The 23,353-nt window shown below is 37.9% G+C and overlaps 1 protein-coding gene across 1 annotated transcript; it reads left to right on the top strand.

Annotated features, from left to right (window-relative positions):
• Positions 1–16,006: 16,006 nt before the first annotated feature.
• On the top strand, positions 16,007–17,040 carry LOC136069713 (uncharacterized). Its single transcript, XM_065778510.1, has 2 exons — positions 16,007–16,401; positions 16,551–17,040. Exons 1-2 carry the CDS (start codon positions 16,007–16,009, stop codon positions 17,038–17,040), a joined length of 885 nt encoding a protein of 294 aa, XP_065634582.1.
• Positions 17,041–23,353: the final 6,313 nt, after the last annotated feature.

Genomic DNA, 23,353 nt, shown 5'->3' with positions numbered 1-23,353 from the left:
CTAAATAGGTTTTCTACAACACACACACCCATCTTTTAGAGAGAGAGCTACTCATCCTTAGTGAGAAATCATTGTAGCTTCTTCTCCTTTCCTCTCCCATTGTCATATCTTGAGAAGAGATTTGTACCCAAACACAGCTCACTCCTTTTCAGAATGTAGAGAGTGTTTTGGAGATTTGCCAAAAGAAGCCGGTGAGGCTCGGTGGATGCAATTGGGCGTATTGCCAGATCCGGAAAGCTAGACAAGACACGGTTCTGAGAAGCCTTGTTGGAGTAGAAGCTTGGAGGGATTAGGTACATCGGGTAGATTAGGCTTGGAGGGTCTCTTGCTAACCCATGTATCCTAACTAATTGTCTAATGGATTGATTACCGCTTGAAGGCCAGCGGAGAGATTTTTCGTTAAGTTCTTCGGTTTCCTATTTGATAACACATCGGCATGTTATCTTGTGTTTGTATCTTTCTTCTCTACTCTTTTACATTTCGTTTTACTGCTATGTTGCTTTGATTATGGATTAGAGTAGTATATTTGTTTATCCGCTCGTTTTTACACTATTCCGCACTTAGTATTAAGTTAGTGTAAAATCAATTGAGCCGTAACTTTAATTTGGGGGTCTAAACAGCTCTTGTGTTTTCAATACATTTTCGAGTTTTCAATTGATATCAAAGGAGGTACACTCGCTGTAGTTTAAGTACTTGATTGTGTTCCTTGACCCTGTTTGAGATGGATTGATCTCAATATTTAAATGTTCCACCATATTTTGATGGTAGTAATTATGCCTTTTGGAAAGTCTGAATGAGATCATTCTTGTGTTCAATTGATGATACTGTTCAGGATGCGGTAGAAGTTGGATGGACAAGGCCGAAGGCCGCTAAATCCACTTGGGATAAAACAGCACTTGCGGCAACTAACGCTAACAATAAAGCTTTGAATGCAATCTTTTGTGGTGTTTCTCCAGATGAGTTTCACAGGATTTCTCACATAACAGTAGCCAAGGAAGTTTGGGAGATATTGGAGACCACCTATAAAGGAACAAAGAAAGTGAAGGATACAAAGTTTCAGATGCTTACCACCAAATTTGAAGAGCTTAAGATGGGAGATGATGAGTCCTTTAATTCCTTCTATGGGAAGCTTAACGAAATTGTAATTGCTAAGCTCAATCTTGGTGAGAAGATTGAAGATGCTAAGGTGGTAAGAAAAATTTTAAGGTCCTTACTTGAAAGCTTCTGAGCAAAAGTCACAGCTATAGAGGAAAGCAAAGATTTGGATGAGATTAAAATCTAAGAGCTCATTGGATCTCTCCAAACGTATGAGCTGGGACTGCCTTCTCATAAGTCGAGCAAATCTCTTACTCTTAAAACCATCATCGAAGAATGGATAATTCCTCCGAAGAAGATGGAGTGGAGAAGGAGATAGCATTTCTTACAAAGAACTTCCAAAAATTTCTGAAGATGAAGAACAGTGGGAAACCGTTCAGCAAAGGGAAGTTTTCATCCTCCAAAGGTGATAAGAAAGAGTTTAAGAAGAAAGAAGGGAAGGATACCCAATCTCCTCAAGGAATTGTGTGTTATGAATGCAATAGTCATAGACATCTCAAAAAGGAGTGTCCTAAGTATCTAAGAGGGAAAGGCAGGGCATATGCCACAACTCTTAGCGACTCAGATTCATCCAATTATGATTTGAAAGAGAGTTGTGATGGAGAGGGAATTACTCCGCCTTTATGACTACTGCTCATGTTGAGTCCTCAGAGGACTTGAGTTTGCTAGTGCAAGAACTTGGGGAGCATAGTGATGAGGAATCCATGGGAATTGTAGAAGAATCAGATGTTGAAGAAGATGAAGATTCAGTTGGTCTTCAAGAAAACTACAATTCCCCACTTGAGAAGTTAGGAGAATATATAAGGGTGGCCAAGGCAACTGTTAGAAAGATGAAGAAAGCAGATGAGGACTATAGAAGTCTCTTAGTGCGATATAAGGAGGCCAAATGTGAAATAGAGACGCTGAATGGAGAGTTGACGAAAATCTACTCAAAGATAAAATTCCTTAAACTTAAGGTGGTTCAAGCCAATGCAAAAGTAGAGCGAGTCTCCTCCAAGAAGCTTGATGAAGTCCTCTCTCATCAAAAACCTTTCTCCGACAAAACCGGACTGGGATATTTTGGAAAGAGTAGTTCAGCTGTAAAAATCACCAAGGAAGTGAAGTTTGTACAAGCCAAAGAACCAGTAGTGGCTGCCTCTACCCCTAAGAAAGTGGAGGATGAAAAGAAAAAGAATGTAGTTGACCAACGGGTGTTGAATAAGCCTCATAACCAATCAGTGGTCAAGCCTAAGGTTCAAAGGAAATCACCTCCAAAGTCATAAAGAGGTCCAAGAATTTAACATTTCTGTCATTACTGTGGACTTTAAGGACACACCAGACCAAATTGCCATAAGTTGAGGGCATTGAAAAATATAAGTGTTCAGAGGTCAAAAAGCCCTATAAATGACAAAAGGAATTAGGTTGTTGAGCAATCAAGAGGTCGAGTTGGTGATTCCAGAATGATGGACGTGATGAAGATGATCGGTGCATTCACCACTTGCTTGGAAAGTTTCACCAGAAGGTTTGAAAGTCCTAACTCTTGTACCCAATCCTATAGGGATATCACCCAAAATGCACGTGCCGTGTGGGTGAAAAGGGGTACTCATGCTTAAGCATTTCAACATGTCCATGCATTAATACTTTCGATGTTTAGGGGCATTTGTTCATGCATCATTACATGCATAATTTACTTTGTACCATTTGCTTCTAGTTTTTAGCATGTTTCTATTACAAGCTTTTGCTTTGTTCTTGTTTTTGTTTTGTTTTTTAGTGTATTAAAAAAAAAATTCAAAAACCCATAAAAATTGAAAAATCTTCAAAATGTTTGCTCACTTGTGTTGTGTATATCACATGTGAGTTTGGCCCAGTACCTTCATACTAATGGCGTAGTGCATTTATGAGCTTAACTTATTATGTATGCACATTTATCTATGCGGAAGAAATCTTGAAAACTATGTGTGATTGTTGTAAGTAGATCTTCAAGCTTGTCATGAATGATTGATCAATAGTCTTGATGGTCTTGATACTTGTATAGACTTGTGCCTATATATCTTCCCACTTTATTTTTATGTTTTTGCTTAAAGAGCTCAACAAATGTAAATCTCAAAATGAAAAAAGATAATAAGCTGCAAAAGCCGTCGCACATACTAGTATTTGACTGGGAAAATGGGAAAGCAACATTTTAAATTGAAATGTATAGTGCTAAAAGAGCCAAATGCTCATTCTCGATATTAAAATATCAAAAATTTCAAGCACCGATCTCAAAATGAGATGTATTGTTCAAAAATTATCAAATGTTGTGATTTGTATAGAAGCCAAATGAAAAGCTTTTAAGTTTTGTAATCGTTTTGTGGGAGGTCATATATGTTTATTTCTATAATTGAAATGGAATACTTGACTTAGTACCAATTGTGTATGACTTGATTGAATTAATCATTGAAGTTTCACTCTATTCTAAGGACTATTCCACACTTGATTCACACACACAACATACAAGTTTAATGTTCAATGAATGCTTATTTCATTTTGTGTGATTGTACATGTTCAAATGTGATGTGTGTGTGCTCAACCATATGTGGATCAAACCAAAAAGATTTTTGTTCTCTTTGTTTGCTTTTGGAAGTGATTTGTATCACCTATGTTTTTTAAAGTTTTTCAAGTTGTTTTTGTGTGAAAAACATGTTTTCTGGATGTTTTCGTGACCTATTTCATGTACAGGCTCAACTGGGAGTTAATGGTCCAATTTTAAAGTTTTTTCAGCTCTGGATAGAGACTTTCACGATTGTTTCGCAACTGTCTCGCGAGTAAGACTTACCTGCGAAAAATTTCCTGAGTAACTTCGTGAGTAAGCTTTCTGTAAAAATTCCCAGATCAGCTTTTTAAAGGGCATTTCATGGGTCTTTTGTTTTAAACTTCTCCCATCTTCTCCCAAACCCTTGTTTTAATGCCTTAACATCAAAACCCAACTAATTTCAAGTGTTTTACATTCCATAAACATCTCTAAGGTAATCTTTAACTCTTTTTCATTGATTTTGATCCTTAGATTATGTTTTAAGGGTTTTATATTCATAGTTGGGATTTTCTCAAATGGGAGTTGGAAAACTTAATTTTTGTCAATCTTTTTGATTGGGCCTTGTTTCAAATGATGATTTTCTTTGGATGTTGGCCCCTTGTGGCAAAAATAACATGTATTTAGGCAAGATTTTCATATGTTCTTGCATTGTTTATTATACATGTATAGTGTGTACACTTTAAGTATTTGATAAAATGCCCAAATGACATTTTCTCGTTGTTTTGGACTCTGATGAGTACCAAATTTTGGGGATCACCATAATTATTCATGTTTATCATGTTTTAATCATTGGTTATGTGTTTTATACACCTTGCCCCATGAGTGCTTATTCATGCATTGGTCATCATCTCACATGCACACTAGATACACACTAGATGCACCTTTGCTGCACACACTTGAACACTTGACATGTTTTTTCATTCACTTATGCTAGTTAAGTCTTTTTATACCTTTTAGCACATATAACATGTTCTTTGTGTCTCTGTCATGCCTAGGTTTATATCATGTTTCATCATCTTTAGTGTGTCATGTTCTTTATGCTTTATAGCATTTTTTTTTTTTTTTGCGTTTAAGCTTCATTTTCTCATATATCTTGCACCTCTCATGCATCATCTTTTACCCTTGTTCATATCTTTTTTTCTTTCCCTCCTTCCTCTTGATTAGTTTGTCTATTTGTGACAAAAAGGGGGAGTGTATCGTCATTTCTATATGACTCATGTGCACACTCTTAGGGGGAGAAATTCTACCTTGTGCACATTTGTAGAGGGAGAAAGACATAGGGGAGATGCATATACAAAGGGGGAGAATAATTTTTTTGAGAAAACCTTGTTTTGCTTTATGCTTGTTTTCTCATTGTTTTATGGTGCTTTGAGTTATGTTTAGCATCTTTGCTTTACTGCTCTCATTGCATCATGCTTATGTGTTGGACATGCATACATCCTTATGCTATTGTGCTTTATTGGTTGCATGTTCGGATGAACATTTTCTTTGCTATATGATCATTATAGTCATTCCCAAATGACTATTTTCGTATATGATCCAGTTGCTCACATGTTTTACATCATGTTTACTTGATCACAATTTACTTGTTACATTATTCTTGTCCTTTTATCACTTGATTTACCTTGAGGGTCTAATGCATTTTGTGCAAGTATTTCAGGATACAGGTATACATGTTCCAAGTTCATCACAGCTTCTAGATTTAGGTGCGAGTGAGTTTTGTCATTGTTCCTAAACTCACGTTTAAGTCTAGAGTCTTTTATAGGGTGTTTTTTCACGAAATAGCCAAAGCGGAATATTGTAAAGTTGTGATTTACAACTATGTTTTATGTTAGCTTTATTCCATGACAAAAAGTGTTGTAATTGTTTCAATTTGTTCCTTGTATTCTGTGGGATTTTATTGTATTGGGTTTAGTATTAATTTGGTGAAGACTCAAGCTGAAATAAAGAATTAGTGGAGTTCGCGAGAAGCTTGCGAGAAGCTAACCTGCGAAAGAGCCATGTGAAGAGAACATAACTGGAAGTTGAAGAGTCGTGTCAGACTGTCGTTTTCGCGAGTGTATCGTGGGTAAGGCCTTCTCGCGAGGTAATCGTGAAACATTCTGCCTGGAGGATTTTAATGTATGACTTTCTTACCCTTCACCTATATTATATATACTCTCATTACCCATAAATATATGTGAGGCCATTTAGAAAGAAAAATCCTAGATAGGTTTTTTACAATATACATACTCCTATCTTTTAGAGAGAGAGAGCTACTCATCCTTAATGAGAAATCATTGTAGCCTCTTCTCCTTCCCTCTCCCATTGTCGTACCTTGAGAGGAGATTTGTACCTAAACACAACTCACACATTTTCAGAGTGTGGAGAGTGTTTTGGAGCTTGGGAAGCTTTGGAAATTTGCCAAAAGAAGTCGGTGAGGCTTGGTAGATGCAATCGGGCGTATTGCGGGATCCGAAAAGCTAAACAAGACATGGTTCTGAGAAGCCTTGTTAGAGTAGGAGCTTGGAGGGCTTAGGTACATCGGGTAGATTAGGCTTGGAAGGTCTCTTGCTAACCTATGTATCCTAACCGATTGTCTAGTGGATTGATTACCGCTTAGAGGGCGGCGGAGAGGTTTTTCGCCAAGTTCTTTGGTTTCCTCTTCGATAACACATCGGCGTGTTATCTTATGTTTGCATCTTTCTTCCCTACTCTTTTACATTCCATTTTACTGCTGTGTTGCTTTGGTTATGGATTAGAGTAGTGTGTTTGTTTATCTGCTTGCTTTTACACTATTCCGCACTTAGTATTAAGTTAGTGTAAAATCAATTGAGCCGTAACTTTAATTTGAGGGTATAAACAACTTTTGTGTTTTCAACACATTTTCGAGCTTTCATCTTTCCCAGGTAATTTGCATTTGCTTTCTTTTGATTTTTTTTTTCTTTTTTACACTTCATTTGCTTTCTTTTTTATATTCCTTATAATATATTATTTATTATTATAATAATCAACATATTATATACCAAATGGCATTATAAATTATAAATGTTCTTGATTAGTTGATTAAAATATGCAATATATACTACTGCATTAACATTTCATAGTTGATTAAAGATATTAAATTATTTTGTCAATCTTGTCTCATGATTGTTTAATTTTAATTAAATACGTTAGGTTCTAAAAGTTGAGAATAATTGGCAAACCGTGAGCACAAACTTGTCTAGATATAGATCTTAGAGTCTATAGGTATGATAAGATAATGCTCAAGGTGCTGTAAGTTAGAATACAAGAAAAAAGGAAGTTGTAGGTTCAGGAAATTCGAAACATGCCTTGTTCAACCAATCGAGAATATGGTTCGCTTGATCGAGACATGGGTTTGCAGAATTTAATTTCTACTCAATAGCCCATTAAGCCCATTAAATAATTAGGACTTCAGATCTAATTCTTCTAGTATATAAAGGAAACCCTAAGGCAGGTTTTGAAAAGACTTTGGAGGTACTCTTTTGAGATCTAAAAGGTACTATGCCTTCTCCTTTCAAAGTCACTACAGGAAATCATTCTCAAACCATTAGAACCGTATATCTAAAGTTGCTGCTGCAAGATCAACAACTCTTGATGATCTAAACCTTTACATGAGACCTTAAAGTCACAAACATGAGTGTTTGTGCTGAGCAAATTTAGATAGAAGAGTATATGGAGTCGAAGTTGCACATGGTTGTGTGTGTAAGTACTACAAGAGGTAGTTTTAGATTTTAGGAAGAAAATATATTGTAAAACTTCCATTTATCATAGTGAAATTGTTTACCTAGAGGATAGATTATGTTAAATCCATGGTTTTAAAAACTGGACTGGACTGGCTGGTCCGACCGGTTCAACCAGAAACTAGCCATTAATTTGGTCCGGTTATGACAAATAACCGAAAAAGAGATAAAAACATAAAATAGTCGAAAACCACTTGGTTCAACCGTAAAACCATAAACCAGTATGGTTGAACAGGTTTTGCAAAATTGCTGAAAGAGATCTACAATGGAGCTTTTTTTTGCAGTAAAAATCTTCTTTTTTCTCAAATCTACTAATGGTGAGGACAGATTTTTGCAATAAAGTGTTTTTTCTTAAGATTGGCTATGCTTGAGAGAGAGAAACTGACTGAATGTTCATAATTGGGTTGAAATTTAATCTTGGAGTGGTATCTACAGGTCTTTAATGAGAAAGAGAGGAATGAGAGGAACCTATGATGGTATTGTAGAGATAGATAATAGATCTAACTTCCTAAGAGAGAGAGAGAGAGAGAGAGAGAGGGAGATATGGATTTTGTGGAGGATAGAAGACTTGAAAAATAAAGAGTCTTTGATGGTAAGTAAAGTGGGGAGTGGAGTGCTAGATTTACCATTTATGAGGTGTATTAGAAAAACAAGAATTAAAGAAAGAGTAAACGTGTGGCTAGGAGTGGTGGAGTGGAAAAGTGGATTGGTAAAGGAGTAATAAGTCAGTGACTTATCTAGTCATCTGACTTTGGATTTTTTTTTTTAATTTAAATTTTCTTGAATAAATAAATTGTTAAAGTTATACTATTATTTATATAAACTAAAAGATGAAGCTTAAATACTAAATAGTTTATTTTCTATCAACCATTATTGACAAGAAAAGAAAGGTGGAATGGAAAAAAACACTTTTTCTATTTTTTTATATTTTCTAAATATAACATATTAAAATTCAAATTTTAAACAAAAATTATTTTAATATTTTAATTATATTAATTATGACGTCATTAGTTCAACCATTGGTCCAATCCCGGTCGGACCATAAAATCGATAACCAGTTTCTTTTTCGGTTCTATGTCCGTTTCGATTTTTAAAACTATGGTTAAATTCTCCCTAGGTTTTTTTTTTTATCTTGAAACTGTTGATTTCGTTGTTTTTCACGGGTAATCACATCACTTGTCTTTTTTACTTTTCCACGTTTTGGGATATGACTGTATGTGTTTAACCTATATTTGAATAATGAACTTAAGTATCAACTTGGTTAAATAATTAGGTTAAACAAACAAACAAAATACTCTTTTGTTTATAGCACATATTGAGTTATGAAGTATTGTACATTACTATTTTGTATTTCATACACACAACAAAAATAAAAATTATATATGGCCCTCCCTAAAGATAAATTCCTGCCTCCGCCACTTAGTGAAACGTACATAGAGTTGTTTTCCATTTATGGAAACCTCTATCTTGCACTATGGAAAACAACTCTTTCCCACTCCAAGCTAAATAAGAGAAGCCAAACGTAAATAGAGTTGATTTTAGAAGGGAAAAATAACTATATTCTATGCCAAGTTAAATAAAGGAAGTCAAATGATAGTTTTCTAACTTATTTTTAAGGTTGCTACCAAACATAAAAATGAAATGGTTTTATAAAAATGATTTTTGGAAACCTGTTAATGTCAAAACAAACAGAAATGAAAAACTCTTTAGCAATTTAAGCATTTGATAAATTACAATGAATAATATTTAAAAAAACTCTAAATTTAAAAAATATAAACAATAAATTATAAAGTATTTTCTTAAAATCTTAGATTTTCCTTGTTACGTTTTTAGGAGCTTAAAGATTTCTCCTTTTGGTGGGATATCAGATACTAACATTTTTCCATAAAGATCTTTTGTCAAGTTTTGCTTAATTTAGAGCTTGGTAAAGTTTATATCCATATAAACAAATATTATCAAAATTGATCAATATAGTCAATAAATAATAAATTTTTTATCTTGATTTCTTTTCTTTTTTTCGAATATAGCATGATGATGCAAAAAATCACTAAGTTGAGGACCTCGTTTCAATGTATGAGCGATCCTGAGGTTGGTCATGTTTCCGGTTCAAACCTGCATAAAAGCCTAGGAAAGAAGTGTAATACATTGGTGTGGTGTTTGCCAAAAACACTCCGATACGTAAGTCAGAAAGGAAGAAAATGTTTCCGACAGAAAAAAAAAATGACTTGGAGTGGTTCTTGGGTGAGTATTTGTGTGTACCTTTGGGTTATGTTGTTCCTTTGTTTTATAGTTGTTTTCCTGTCTTTATAGATAATGAATTCTGGCATTTATGAGCAACCACTAGTATGTCATCAATGGGAGCTCTGAGGTGCACAGGTCACTTATTGCTATTGCTCCATTTGTTACATTTCATCATCAATGCATGCAATAAATGTGTAATGCTCGTTTGGGTCATTATTAACATAAAATGATGATTCCATGTTATTGTCAACTCATCAGCTGCCGCCTCTGTTCGTTTTCTCATCTTTCAGACGGGGTAAGAACATTATCATCTGTCGTTCCGTGTGTTTGGTACATTTATTGCGAATTAATGTCTTGTCTGCTGTGCACCACATGTACGGTTAGGATGTCTTCTTTGTGTCAACTTATCTCAGAATTCCCACACCATTAATTCTGCCTATTTCCCTCATTTTCCTTTCTTTCCATTTTTTGCTTCATTTTTTTTTTTCCTTCGTTTCAATTGCTCTAGAGCCGTATTTTTCATTGAGCCTCCCTTGTTCCCTTCTTATTTTCTGCAACGTCTTTCATGTTTCTTTCTTGGTTTTTGTTTTTTAATGGTAGAATATTCTGTGGCCAGGTCAGATTGTCCCTCAATTTCTTTTTTCTTTGCTTGCGTAAGTAGTTTGCTTAAGGTTGTAGGTAGACAACACCTCGAGGTCGGGTTTTTCATGGGTAGAGATTGTTCTTTTATGTTTGCCTTGCGTTTCCTTTTTCCATTGGTTCATCATTTTGTAGGGATTGCCCAACCTTTTATAATGTCTGGAGACGGTGAGGCTAGGTCTAGTGAACTTAAAACAGGTTTAGCCTCATTCGAGGACCGTAGGGCATTTAAGGTCACTTCTTTGTCAACTTTGTATAAGGCTTGGGACGTTCTCTGTGTTTTGAAAGGGAAAGATGAGGGTAGGATTAGGAGTAGGTCTTAATTCCCTTCGACAGTCAGGGTTAGGATCCCTAATGACGATGATAAGGCGTGTCATTCTTACGCTGACGAGGTGTGCTTCTACAAGGTTAACTTCGTCAATGGTCTTCGTTTTCCCATCCATCCCTTTCTTGGGGAGCTTGTCAACCATTTGTCTCTTGCTCTTGCTTAACTAGTCCTCTACTCGTGGAGGATAGTTATTTGCTGTATGGTGGTGTGGATGTTAGCTAATGACGGAGACACCATTAGGATGGATGAATTTTTGCACTTGTACTGCTTGAGACACTTTAAGGATCCTGGTTATTGAGAGTTTAAACCCTGGGATAGGAGCTCAAGGCTTATTCTTGATTCCTTGTCTTCTCTTCGAAACTAGAAGACGAACTTTTTCTCTATCTCTGGTGAAAGTTGGGAAACTGTACCTGGGGAGAATCCAAATGAAGCTCCCATGCTGCTTCATAGTTGGGGGACATCTATGTCTAGTTCCCCTTTTATTCGTACTCATGTTTGCGTGTTTCTATGCCCGTGTATTCGTTGCTTTCTGAATCTATAGTCTGCTGTTTTTCCCTTTTTTATTTTTATTTTTATTTTTTTAGATATAGTTCGTCCTTGACTGAAGAGGTGATATCACGCTTGTCTAGAGAAGGTTAAGGGGTATTTGGAGACCGTTAAGGATTTTGATGAGCTCATCTCACCCTAGTCTTAATTTTTCCACTTTCTCAGACCAGGGCCTTCCAACAAAGTTCGAAAGGACATTGAGACCATAAGAAAGAGTAAGCACACCAATGATATCCTCTTTTCATTTCTTTTTTTTTTTTTCTTTTTTTTTAAGGAATCATCTCTTCCTTCCTTTTTCAGGAATGACGACCAGATTTAGCAAAGTAAAACTTGCTGAGGCTTAAGAGAAGAAAGCCAAGGGTGGTCTGTCTAGTGGCCTCCTATTGAGGAAACCTCATAGGGGGAATGAACCATCCAAGGATGATGTTGTGGTGACCTCTCCAATGGCCCAATTTCAAGACCACTGTCCTGCCTCTCCTACCCCCTCCTTGAAGTTGATTGCCTCTCTTAGGGGTGGCTTTAATATGGCATCCATTGTAGTTATGGTTACATTGACAAACCTATTGTACCGTTTTGATTGGAAACTACCTAACGAGATGAAGAGAGAAGATGAAAGCGTGGAAGAGGGTATTGGCCTTACCATTTATAGGAAGTTACCACTTTACCTGGTGCCTGTTATTTATGATTTTGAAAAGACATTGGATCAATGAAGTTCTAGGTTTAAGATTGAATTCATTTTTATTTTTCGGACCCCTTATATGTAACTTCATGTATTCAATCATAAAATATAGGATGGAACTTGACACCCCCATTTCTAGAACAACATTGTCAGCAATAAAAGAATTTTGGCAATAATAAAATATTTATAAATTCTTTGTTTGTTTCAATATTAACGTTTTTTGGAAAATAGTTCATTTTCTAAATAGCAAATTTTAGAAAACTGTCTCATTTTTCGGTATTTGGTAACGACCTTAAAATTCAGCTCGAGAATGTTTTTTGGTGTTTGGTATGCAATTATATATATATATATATATCTTGTATAATTTAAAATATATGTACTATGTAAACCAATTAATGTAATCAATATAAATAAAAAAAACCAAGAATGAATTTGGTTTTCATACTAAGATTTTGAAAATAGATATAACCAAAATTAGTTGTCAAATTTTCATGATCTCAACTGCTTTTCTTGCTCAAATATATGGACAGTAACATACGTATGTACGTACGTACATACATACATACATACATACACACACACACACACATATATATATATATATCAACCATTTGTTTGTATATATAAAATTGATAGGGGGAATACATCTTCAAAAATTACAAATAACAATAACTTTTATTATCTACTCTTTTTGCTGGTACACTAATTGTCTACTATGGTCAATCACAAGTCTTCAATATTACTCTAAATTATATATCTAATTAAATCAAATCAAATACTATATATAATAGCAGAAGTTTTAAGAAGGTGCTGCCACGTTAGGAAAGAAACTGACATGTATATAACTTTTAAGTTTAAAGAGCCGCACATTGCATCGTTTCAATAATCTTAAAATTTTAACTTTTACTTCTACAACACTATTTGAAAGCATCTCACTATAAATAAAAATTAAAAGACTCAAACCAAACGTTAGAAAAAAAAAAAAAAAAAAAAATCACTATAAATAAAAATTAAAAGACTCAAACCAAACGTTAGAAAAAAAAAAAAAAAAAAAAAGCATCCGCTGTTTCCATTTGTTAAACACAAGCTGGCCAAAAAAAAAAACCCTTCCTTGCCGATTTGCTTTGCAGTTTGCCCCATGTTCTGTTTCCTCTCTGCAACAGAGTGCAAACTTACCCACTTAGAATTCTACCATCAAGTCAATTTAGAGTCACAAGAGAACGATCGTTACATCATTTGAAGATTCTTTTAATAATCGTTTGGAATTAGCCGATACAGAAGGAGAGAGGACGATAGAGAGACGGTAAGTCTGAATAACCAATTCTGTCATCACCGTTATGGCCTCCGCCCATAAGTTCTATTTTTAATTTTACAAATTGGGGTATTTTTTGGGAGAACCATTTGGGCATTACTTATGATTCAGGTATTTTGGTTTGATCAGTTATGATTTAGATTTTTCGGTTAGGAGTAGTTTTGCTTAATTTATGTAGATAGACGGGTTAGATTTGGTTTAATCTCTTACCATATTGTCTTCTTTAGGTTTGCTGTCAATTTAGGGATTTGAAATCAGGGAAACAACCTAGAAGATCAAATTCTAAATGAATTGTTATTAGGAATTTTTAGTTTCTAGGTTTTGTATCAAATTCTAACTGAATTGTTATTAGGAATTTTCAGTTTCTAGGTTTTGTTCCTTTGCTTTCATGAATTTCAATTTCATATTTTGTTTTGTTTTGTTTTTGCCTATTTGGGTTGCATTCGTTTTGGGTATCTGTTTAAAATCAACATGCATGACTTTTTATTTATGTTGTTTTTTTTTTTTTTGGTATTTATTTCATTCCTTCTTTCTATGTTTTTGTTTCTGATGTTCTCTTTGTTCATTTTTGTCTGGTTATTTGAGTGCTTTTTATTAAAAAATTAAAATAAAATTTAATTTTTCCCTTGCAGTTGCGATACATAGGCTGCAATTTACAGATCATAGTGATTGAGGCATTGCATTCGAACGAGTACCAAATATTTTGAAAGGTAAGTTTTTACCAATGTTAACTTTTAAAAACCCACATCGGTTCTGTATGTAACCAGTCTATTTGCCTTCTTATATACTGTTCTTCTCTTCAATTTTTCCTTTTTTTTTGTTATGCTCTTTTTCCTCTGCAGGAAGAAACCCAATGACACTTGATGAGAAAGAACAGAGGCTTACCTTCACTCGCCTGCCACCACTGGTTAGCCAATGAAACCACTATCCGTAAAATTGATTTCTTTCTTTTTTCCCTTTCAGTTGTACTGCTTTGGATTTTATTCCTTAATCTTCTTCTCCTTTACTATTATAGAGTGAATTGGGGAATTGAACCTTTAATTAGCAATAGTTGGATTTGAAATAAACTTGATGGTGTAAAGAAAACGTGCTTAGTTTTGTCTCGTCCATATGGGCCATCCATGACAAAGTGTAAAGTAGGGAATGAGGGGCTTTTGCAGTCGTTCCTCTTTTACCCATCCTCTTGCACTCGTCCCTCGTTTACTCGTCCACTAGGGATTGGTACCAGCAGCGAATCTCCTCCGTCCTTAGTAATGGACGAACGAGGTTTATAAACTTTAGGCTCTGATGACTTAAACTCTTCCAAAAGCCAAGAGTTACGTCGTTGTGAACCGAGCCTTCTATTAACTGTTAAACACAAGTCCCGAAGAGGTAACTTCTACGGCAGTTATGAAAGTTATCTCCGAATTCTCCAAACTCTACAATGGTAGGAAGAATAACTGCCTCAGACAAACATTATATAAAGGCTCTTCTATGTAGAGGTAAAAAAGAGAGACATTTTTTTTCTAGAAAAACAGTAAAGTCTTAGAAGTGTTTTCTTTTCTACTTTAACCCACTGACTTTACCATCGGAGGATTCAAGACCGGCCACCACCGGTCTTCTCTGATCTTTTTTTATTTTTCAGGACTTACCCTTCAAGATTATCAACGCCCGGAGACTTTCAGCCCACTGATTTCCAAGGATTTATCAGTTGGCGCTGTCTGTGGGAAAGAAATTTGTCGCCCTTTGAACTTAATTTGTTGTGTTCTGCGATTTCTTTCTCTGACAAAGGGTTGAAATGGTTCGGACAAGATTTAGGGCTACTAGTCCAGGCCCTCAACAAAGCAGGGACGCCTCCAGTAACCCTCATCGCGACCGTCAATCAACACCCACCATGCAATCATCTTCAGTCCAACACATGCAATCCATGGCCGCTGCTATGGCGGAGTTAACTCGTCAGAACCAGAAGTTGGTCAGACAACTTGATTTAAGGAAGCAGTGTCATGAATGGAACACCGAAGAACAAGCCCAGAGTCAAGAAGAGGGAAGGAATGTTGAACTTGAAAACCAGTCAAGAGGTACCGCTTCACGGAGGGTACCTCATTTGAAAAGGGAAATGGATCAAATGAGAAGAGTTATGGATGAGATGAGGGAGAATATGAGGAAAACGAACCCTGTAGAAGATTTAGTTCATAGGACTGATTCCCCCTTTGTGGCTTCCATCAATGCTCACCCTTTGCCACCCAAGTTCAAGATGCCTCCGTTAGATTCGTATGATGGGACGTGGGATCCTTTTGACCATGTTGCCACCTTCAAAACTACCATGCACCTTCAAAGAGTTCCGAATGAAATAATGTGCAGAGCTTTTCCTACTACCCTCAAAGAACCTGTATAAGCGTGGTTTAGCAAAATACCTCCTAACACAGTAACGTCCTTCGAGGAGTTAAGCAAGTTGTTCGTTAATAATTTCATTGGAGGGTAGAGGCACAAACGTTCTTCGTCTAGCTTGCTAACCATAGAGTAAGGGAAAAATGAAAGTTTGCAGTCCTTCATCACACGGTTCAACAGGGATGCCTTGGTAGTGGACGAGGTGGATGATAAGCTCCTTCTGGTGGCATTCCATAATGGGGTTCATTCTGATTTGTTCATCCATAAGTTATATGAACAGGCGCCTCAGACTATGGTTGAACTAGTTCATTCAGCCCAGAACTTTATGAATGCGGAGGATGCGATCATAGCCAAGAAGAGGAAGAGAGTTGAGAAAGTGGAAGCAAACCTAATGCGCCAGTCAGAACAAGGTCCTCGTCCTAAGAAGGGACGAACAGAAGATAAGAAAGATTGAGAGAAGAAAGCAGGTCCTTTAGCGCGGAATCAACAGTACACCCCTTTGAACATGCCACTCAAGGAAGTCCTTATGCAAATCAAGGACGAGCCTTCCTTGAAGTGGCTGGAGAAGATGAAGGGAAATCCCAACAAGCACAATAGGAATAAGTATTGTCACTTCCATAGAGATCATGGGCATGATACGGACGAATACTTTGATTTGAAGCAGCAGATTGAGAATCTTATCAGGCAAGGGAAGCTGAGAAATTTCCTTGGACAAGACCACAAGGACGAGAAATTGAAAGGGAAGGTAGAGGAATCATCACGACCACCGCTCGGAGAAATAAGAATCATCCTAGGGGGAAGTTCTACAGGACAGTCGTCCAAGTTAAAGAAGGCATACTTGAAAGTAGTGCAGAACATCCAACTTTCTGGACGATCACCGAGAGCAAGGACTACGGACTAGCAGGCAATCACCTTCACGGACAAGGATGCCGAGAGAATTCATCACCCTCATGACGATGCTATTGTCATCACCCTCCTTATTGCTGACTACAAGACTAGAAGGGTGCTGATAGATAATGGAAGTTCGGCTAATATTTTGTATTATCCAGCGTTTTAGCAGATGAGGTTAGGACGAGACCAGCTCCCACCAACGAGCTCCCCCCAGTAGGTTTTGGTGGAATGAAGGTACAACCTGTGGGCATTATTTCATTACTAGTAACAGTGGGGGCATACCCACAACAAGTCACCAAGGAGGTGAACTTTCTTGTGGTAGATTGTTTATCCTCCTACAATGCCATAATTGGAAGGCTGATTTTAAATAGTTGGAAGGCTGTTACATCCACTTATCACCTGTGGGTTAAGTTTCCAACAGAGCAAGGAGTAGGACAAGTGCAAGGAGACCAACTAGCAGCAAGAGAGTGTTACTTGGCAATGTTGGCCATGGACGAACAAATTCAAGCCATGAATATTGAAGAAAAGAGAGTCGTGGTAGAACCTGCTGAAGTGTTGGAAGATGATTCTTTAGACGAGACATACCCTAAAAGGTGTACCAGAATTGGGGCAGATCTAGAAGACAAAATTAAGGAGGACCTCATCTAGTTTTTGAGAAAAAAAACTGATGTATTTGCTTGGACTCATGAGGATATGCCAGGTATAGATCCTAGTGTCATCACTCACCATCTAAACGTATGTCCTTCCTCAAAGCTAGTTCGACAAAAGAAAAGGGTGTTTGCCCCGGAGAGAGATGATGCTATTAGAGACGAGGTTCAAAAGTTGATGGCGGCGAAATTTATACGAGAAGTATACTATCTAGATTGGTTGGCTAATGTGGTAATGGTCAAAAAGGCGAACGGCAAGTGGAGGATGTGTGTAGATTTTACTGATCTCAACAAGGCCTGCCCCAAGGATAGTTATCCATTGCCGCGTATTGACCAACTGGTGGATTCTACCATGGGCCACAAATTACTTAGCTTTATGGATGCTTTCTCAGGATACAACCAAATAAGGATGAACAAGGCCGACCAGGAGAAGACATCCTTCGTCACCAGTCAGGGATTATTTTGTTATGAAGTAATGTCCTTCGGTTTGAAAAATGCTGAAGCAACATACCAACGACTGGTCAACCATATGTTTCATCCACAGATCAGGCGGGATGTAGAAGTCTATGTGGATGACATGCTGGTGAAAACTCAGGACGAGGGAAGGCATCTAGACGACTTGCAGGAGACGTTTGACACACTAAGGCAGTATCACATGAAGTTAAACCCTAGCAAATGTGCTTTTGGAGTATCGTCAAGGAAATTCCTTGCATTCATGGTTTCACACAGAGGGATTGAGTCAAACCCGGAAAAGATTAAAGCAATTCTAGATATGAAGCCTCCGCAGAGTATCAAAGAAGTCTAGTCTCTTACCGGACGAGTTGCTGCCCTTAACAGGTTTGTTTCTAAAGCTACTGACAAGTATTTACCATTTTTCAAGGTTCTAAAGAAAGCATTTGAGTGGTCGGATGAGTGCCAAAGAGCATTCTAAGACTTGAAAACATACCTTGTTATGACTCTGTTGCTGAGTTCGTCTGTGGTGGGAGAAGAGTTGTTCTTATACTTGGCAGTGACTTCGCATGCTGTGAGCTCAGCGTTGATAAGAAAGGAAGGAAAAATACAAAAGCCGGTGTACTATACAAGTAAAGCATTGAGGGGAGCGGAAGGACGATATCCGCTAATGAAAAAGCTGGCTTTCACACTAATAACATCCTCCAGGAAACTAAGGCATTACTTCCAGGCTCATGTCATCAACGTCATGACGAACCACCCACTTAAGAAGGCAATGAATAAGTTGGAGGCTGCAGGACGATTGATTCAATGGGTTGTCGAGCTTAGTGAGTTTGACATTAAGTAGCAGTCGAGGCATGCCATAAGAGGTCAAGCTCTGGCAGACTTCATTGCGGAGTTTACTCCTAATTATGACGATGTAAGTGAGATGGAAGACAACCAGAAGTGGATTGTCCATGTGGATGGTTCCTCTACACAAAACACAGGAGGACTAGGTGTGGTTTTGCAATTTCCAGAAAGGGATAAACTAAAATACAAAGTTCACTTGCAGTACCAAGCAACTAATAATGAAATTGAGTATGAAGCTCTCCTCAAAGGGCTGGAATTGGCCAAGTCTGTGGAAGCGAAATCAATACTCCTCTTGGGAGATTCTCAGTTAATCATGGGCCAAGTGAATGGAATGTATGAGGCTAAGGAAGAACGAATAAGGAGGTATCTAAACAGGGTGATGCGCGTTATAAGAAAATTTGAGGAAGTTAGCTTTGTTCAAATCCCGAGGGAGGAGAACATAGAAGCTGATGCCTTGGCGAAGGAAGCCTCAGTAAATGAAGCCGTGGAAAAGTTCGATGAAATTTAGTATATGCCAAGTATAGACATCCCAAAAGTACAGCAAGTGGAGAGCAGACGAAATTGGATGACTCCAATTATATCATACTTAAAAGACAAACAGCTCCCTAAATAGATGGATGAAGCTAGAAAGTTAAGGGTAAGGTAGGCCAGGTATGTACTTATGGACGAGGTGTTATATAAAAGAGGCCTTTCACAGCCTTATCTTAGGTGTTTGGCTCTTGACGAAGCAAACTACATATTGAGAGAAATCCATGAAGGGGCGTGTGGCAATCATTCGGGAGCCAGATCACTCGTTCACAAAGTTGTTCGTGTAGGATACTATTAGCCAAATATGCAAGCAGATGCCAAAACTTATGTTAAAGTCTGCGATCAATGCCAACAATTTAGCAATATCCCCAGGCAACCATCGGAGTATCTAACCCCAATGACGGCCCCATGGCCTTTTGCGCAATGGGGACTAGACATCTTGGGTCCTTTTCCACTATGTGTAAGGCAAATGAAGTTCATCGTGGTTGGTATTAATTATTTTACCAAGTAGATAGAAGCAGAACCCTTAGCTAATATCACACAACAAAATGTTAAGAACTTCGTATGAAAAAACATTGTGTGCAGGTTTAGAGTGCCTAGAGTGCTAATATCCGACAATGGATGATAATTTGACAATGCACTCTTCAAAGATTTTTTTATGCACTTCGGGATTTAGAATCACTACTCCTCCCCAGCTCATCCACAAGCAAATGGTTAGGCTGAAGTAGCAAACCAATCCTTGTTAAAAATAATCAAGACTCGGCTTGAGGGGGCTAAGGGTGTATGGCTAGATGAGTTACCAGGTGTTCTGTGGGCATATAGGATGACAGTAAGAACTCCGACAGGAGAAACTCCTTTCAAGCTAGCCTATGGAACTGAAACAATCATACCCGCAGAAGTGCACATGGCCAACCATAGGGTGACAACCTATCAGGACAAAGATAATGAAGAGCAACTCCGTTTGAACCTGGATTTGATAGAAGAGGTGAGGATGAATGCTGAACAAAGGATAGCAAGGTACAAAAACCTTATGGCTAGGCAATATGATGCAATGGTGAAGTCAAGGTGATTCAACATAGGAGACCTCGTCCTGAAGAAGGTATCTTTGGCGACAAAAAACTCAGCTCATGGGAAGTTGGGACCTAATTGGGAAGGCCCTTACAGAGTTATCAACTACAAAAGACAAGGATCCTATTACTTGGAGGCCCTAGACGGGAGGAAGTTAGAGCATCCTTGGAATGTTGAGCACCTGAGGAGGTACTACCAATGAAAACACCAGTTTGGACGAGCGTAAAGACCATTTGTATACTTATCTATACAAGTTTATTTATTTGTTTTTAGTGTTGCTTTGTGGTTATTATATTAAAGTCATGGATGAAGACATAAACATCAAGATATTTTTTAAACTGAGGCATCTATGTTAGGGTCGTCCTGAGGTTGGGTCATGGCATCGTCCTCAATATTGGCGTCCTCAGAGCCAAGGTGAAGGAGAGAGCTAGTGGTGGCAGCATTCAAATTGAGTACAATGGAGCTAAAGTCTACATCAGGAAACTTTTCAATAGTGTCCATCCTAAAATCTCCAAACCCTGCTACATAGTTGGTATCCAAAACATCAGTGTATTGTTTAGATGCTTTGAATTCAGCCACTGTGTCTTCCTTTGCCTTGGAGAGGAGAATGCTATACTCGTCGCTCTTTTTCCACAAGTCTTCAAGACGAGCATCTTTTTCCGCAGCACTAGCCTTCAAATCCTCAACCAAAGTTTTTAACTCCATCACCTCGTCCGTAGTTTTGGCAGCCACTTCAGCCCATTGTTTAGCCTTGTCCTTCAACTCCTGTATCCTCGTCTCTAATAAAATCCTCGTCTTGTCCAACCCTGTGGCCTGTCTAGATGCTGCTATAAACTTGGACATGCCCCATAAAAACCAACAACAAATAAAAGTTAATAATAAAAAAAAAAAAAGGGAGAAGGAGAATGAAAATTTAGTCAGGACGAAGATAAATATTACCTTGAAAAGGTCATGGACACCAGAGTGTTTAAAATCCTTCAGGGACATGTCATAGCAGACGTTTATATCCTCGTCATAAACAACGTTCTTGAAACGTTCCCAGGCCAGGTCTTCATTTTCAATAATATTTGGAGGGACCTTATGGGAATATTGAGACGAGGTTGACACAGTTTTAGACGGTGGAGTCTTGGACGGGGTGGACTTAACGGGAGTAGACGAGTCAACATCAAAGATTTTGGCTGGCTAGTGGGACGACGGAGTAGACTTGACCACTGGGACGAGCCATGCTTGATCTTCTTGCCACGTCTACTAGGGAGATTTTCCAAATCCAAGTTTTTGGATATAGTCTTCCTCTTATCTCTAGTCAATGGACTAGCTTAACGATCAGGCTCAAGACGAGCCCCCTCAGCACTTACCTCCTTTCCCTTGTTACCTCTCATTGTTGCCATTCTTAAAAAGAAAAAAGACAAAGAGAGTTTACTTTGACACAAAGGAAAATGAAAATAAAAGATGCAGGGAATGTTGGAATTTGAAACTTACTTTTTCTTATAGTAATTTCATGTGCAAGTGCTATGTTAGATGGGTTAGGGCCTAACCCCCACTTGGCAAGTCGTCTGAGGTTGACCAAGGAATGAAAATCCCTGTTTGAATGTAGACGAGCTCTGTGGACGCAGTCACGATGCAGCTTGCCCAAGGCAGGTTGTCCAACGGTTGTAATGAAATAAAGGGAGGTTAAGTGATAATAATAATAAATAAAAAAAGAAGAGGGAGAAAGTTAAGGGACTTACCCTCAGGATGAAGGTTCCCTAGGTCCCCGGTAAAACGACCAAATGTATCCTGGCCAACGTCTATAGGATTTCCAGCCCAGAATCTAGAGACGAAGAAAAACTCCGTCTTCCATTTTCTATCAGACGAGGCCAAGGATTTCACCAGTCTACAATCTTTACCTCTGGCCGTGAATTGATAAAAGCCAGGGGATTGATGAATTTCTGAAGGTTTTTAACAGTAGAGGAACTCGCCCACAGTGATAGAACGGTCCCCTCCAAACACTTCCCTCCACAAAATTTGCATAGAGATAACCAATCTCCATGCATTAGGGTTGAATTGACATACTCCTAGACCTAATCTAACTAACAATTCTTTGGTAAAAGCATTTAAAGGAAACCTAAGACCTCCTAGAAGGTAAGCCTCATATACACCTATCCCAAAATGGGGATTACAACACCACTCTCCATAGATGGGCAATCGAGGATTAAACTCGTCTGAAATTTGTTACCACTCCTTAAGGTTGTTTAGTCTTTCCTCGTCTGTCTTAGAAGGAATATCTACAGCATAACTATATACAGTTATCTCCGTCTCGTCCAAAGGACTAGACGGAGGGATGGAGGACGAGGTACCTACCTGGGACCCTGAAGTTTTTCTAAGTTGTTTTTGTACTACTTCTAAGGGAAGCCCAGGGACCCCTGAGACATATTCCTCGTCTGTGGTGTTTCCCCCACTACTGCTACTGGTATCATTAGAGTTATCACTACTCTCGTCATAATACTCGTCTATAACTTTCTCTGTACTATCGCTAGATGAGGAGATAGTTATTTTTGACATTTTTGAAAAGAAAATTTTGAAAACCTAAAAGACGAGAAAAGAGGGAATACCTAGCTCTAGATGATGAATGTCAAGGAAGGAAAATCTCAGAAGTGTGGAGGGCAGTGGAGGCATTCTACTATTTATAGATGGCTGACCTAAGCATATGAAACGACGCAACCAATCAAATGATGACACGTGGTCTTCGTCTCGAAAAAATGAATCGACGAGACGGACCACCATTTAGGTTATAACATGTGGCACATCTAATTGTTGAAAGGAGCTCGTCTGTTCAGAGAACTATATCACTATATTTTCCTGGACGACCCATGGACAAGGGGGCAACTGATGGTGTAAAGAAAATGCGCTTAGTTTTGTCTTATCCATATAGGCCGTCCATGACAAAGTGTAAAGTAGGGAATGAGGGGCTCTTGCAGTCGTTCCTCTTTTACTCATCCTCTTGCACTCGTCCCTTGTTTACTCATCCACTGGGGACTGGTACCAGCAGCGAATCTCGTCCGCCGTTAGTAATGGACAGACGAGGTTTATGAACTTTAGGCTCTGATGACTTAAACTCTTCCAAAAGCCAAGAGTTACGTCGTTGTGAACCGAGCCTTCTATTAACTATTGAACACAAGTCTTGATGAGGTAACTTCCACGACAGTTATGGAAGTTATCTCTGAATCCTCCAAACTCTACAATGGTAGGAAGAATAACTACCTTAGACAGACACTATATAAAGGCTCTTCTACGTAAAGGTAAAAAAGAGAGACATTTTTTTCTAGAAAAACAGTAAAGTCTTAGAAGTGTTTTCTTTTCTACTTCAACCCACTGACTTTACCATCGGAGGATTCAAGACCGGCCACCACCGGTCTTCTCTGATCTTCTTTGATTTTTCA

This window comes from Quercus suber, unplaced genomic scaffold (genome assembly GCF_002906115.3).
Source record: "Quercus suber isolate HL8 unplaced genomic scaffold, Cork oak 2.0 scaffold_184, whole genome shotgun sequence".
In the NCBI taxonomy this organism is placed as follows: domain Eukaryota; kingdom Viridiplantae; phylum Streptophyta; class Magnoliopsida; order Fagales; family Fagaceae; genus Quercus; species Quercus suber.
Note: the sequence above shows the minus strand (reverse complement) of the source record. Positions and strands in the feature narration are given on the sequence as shown.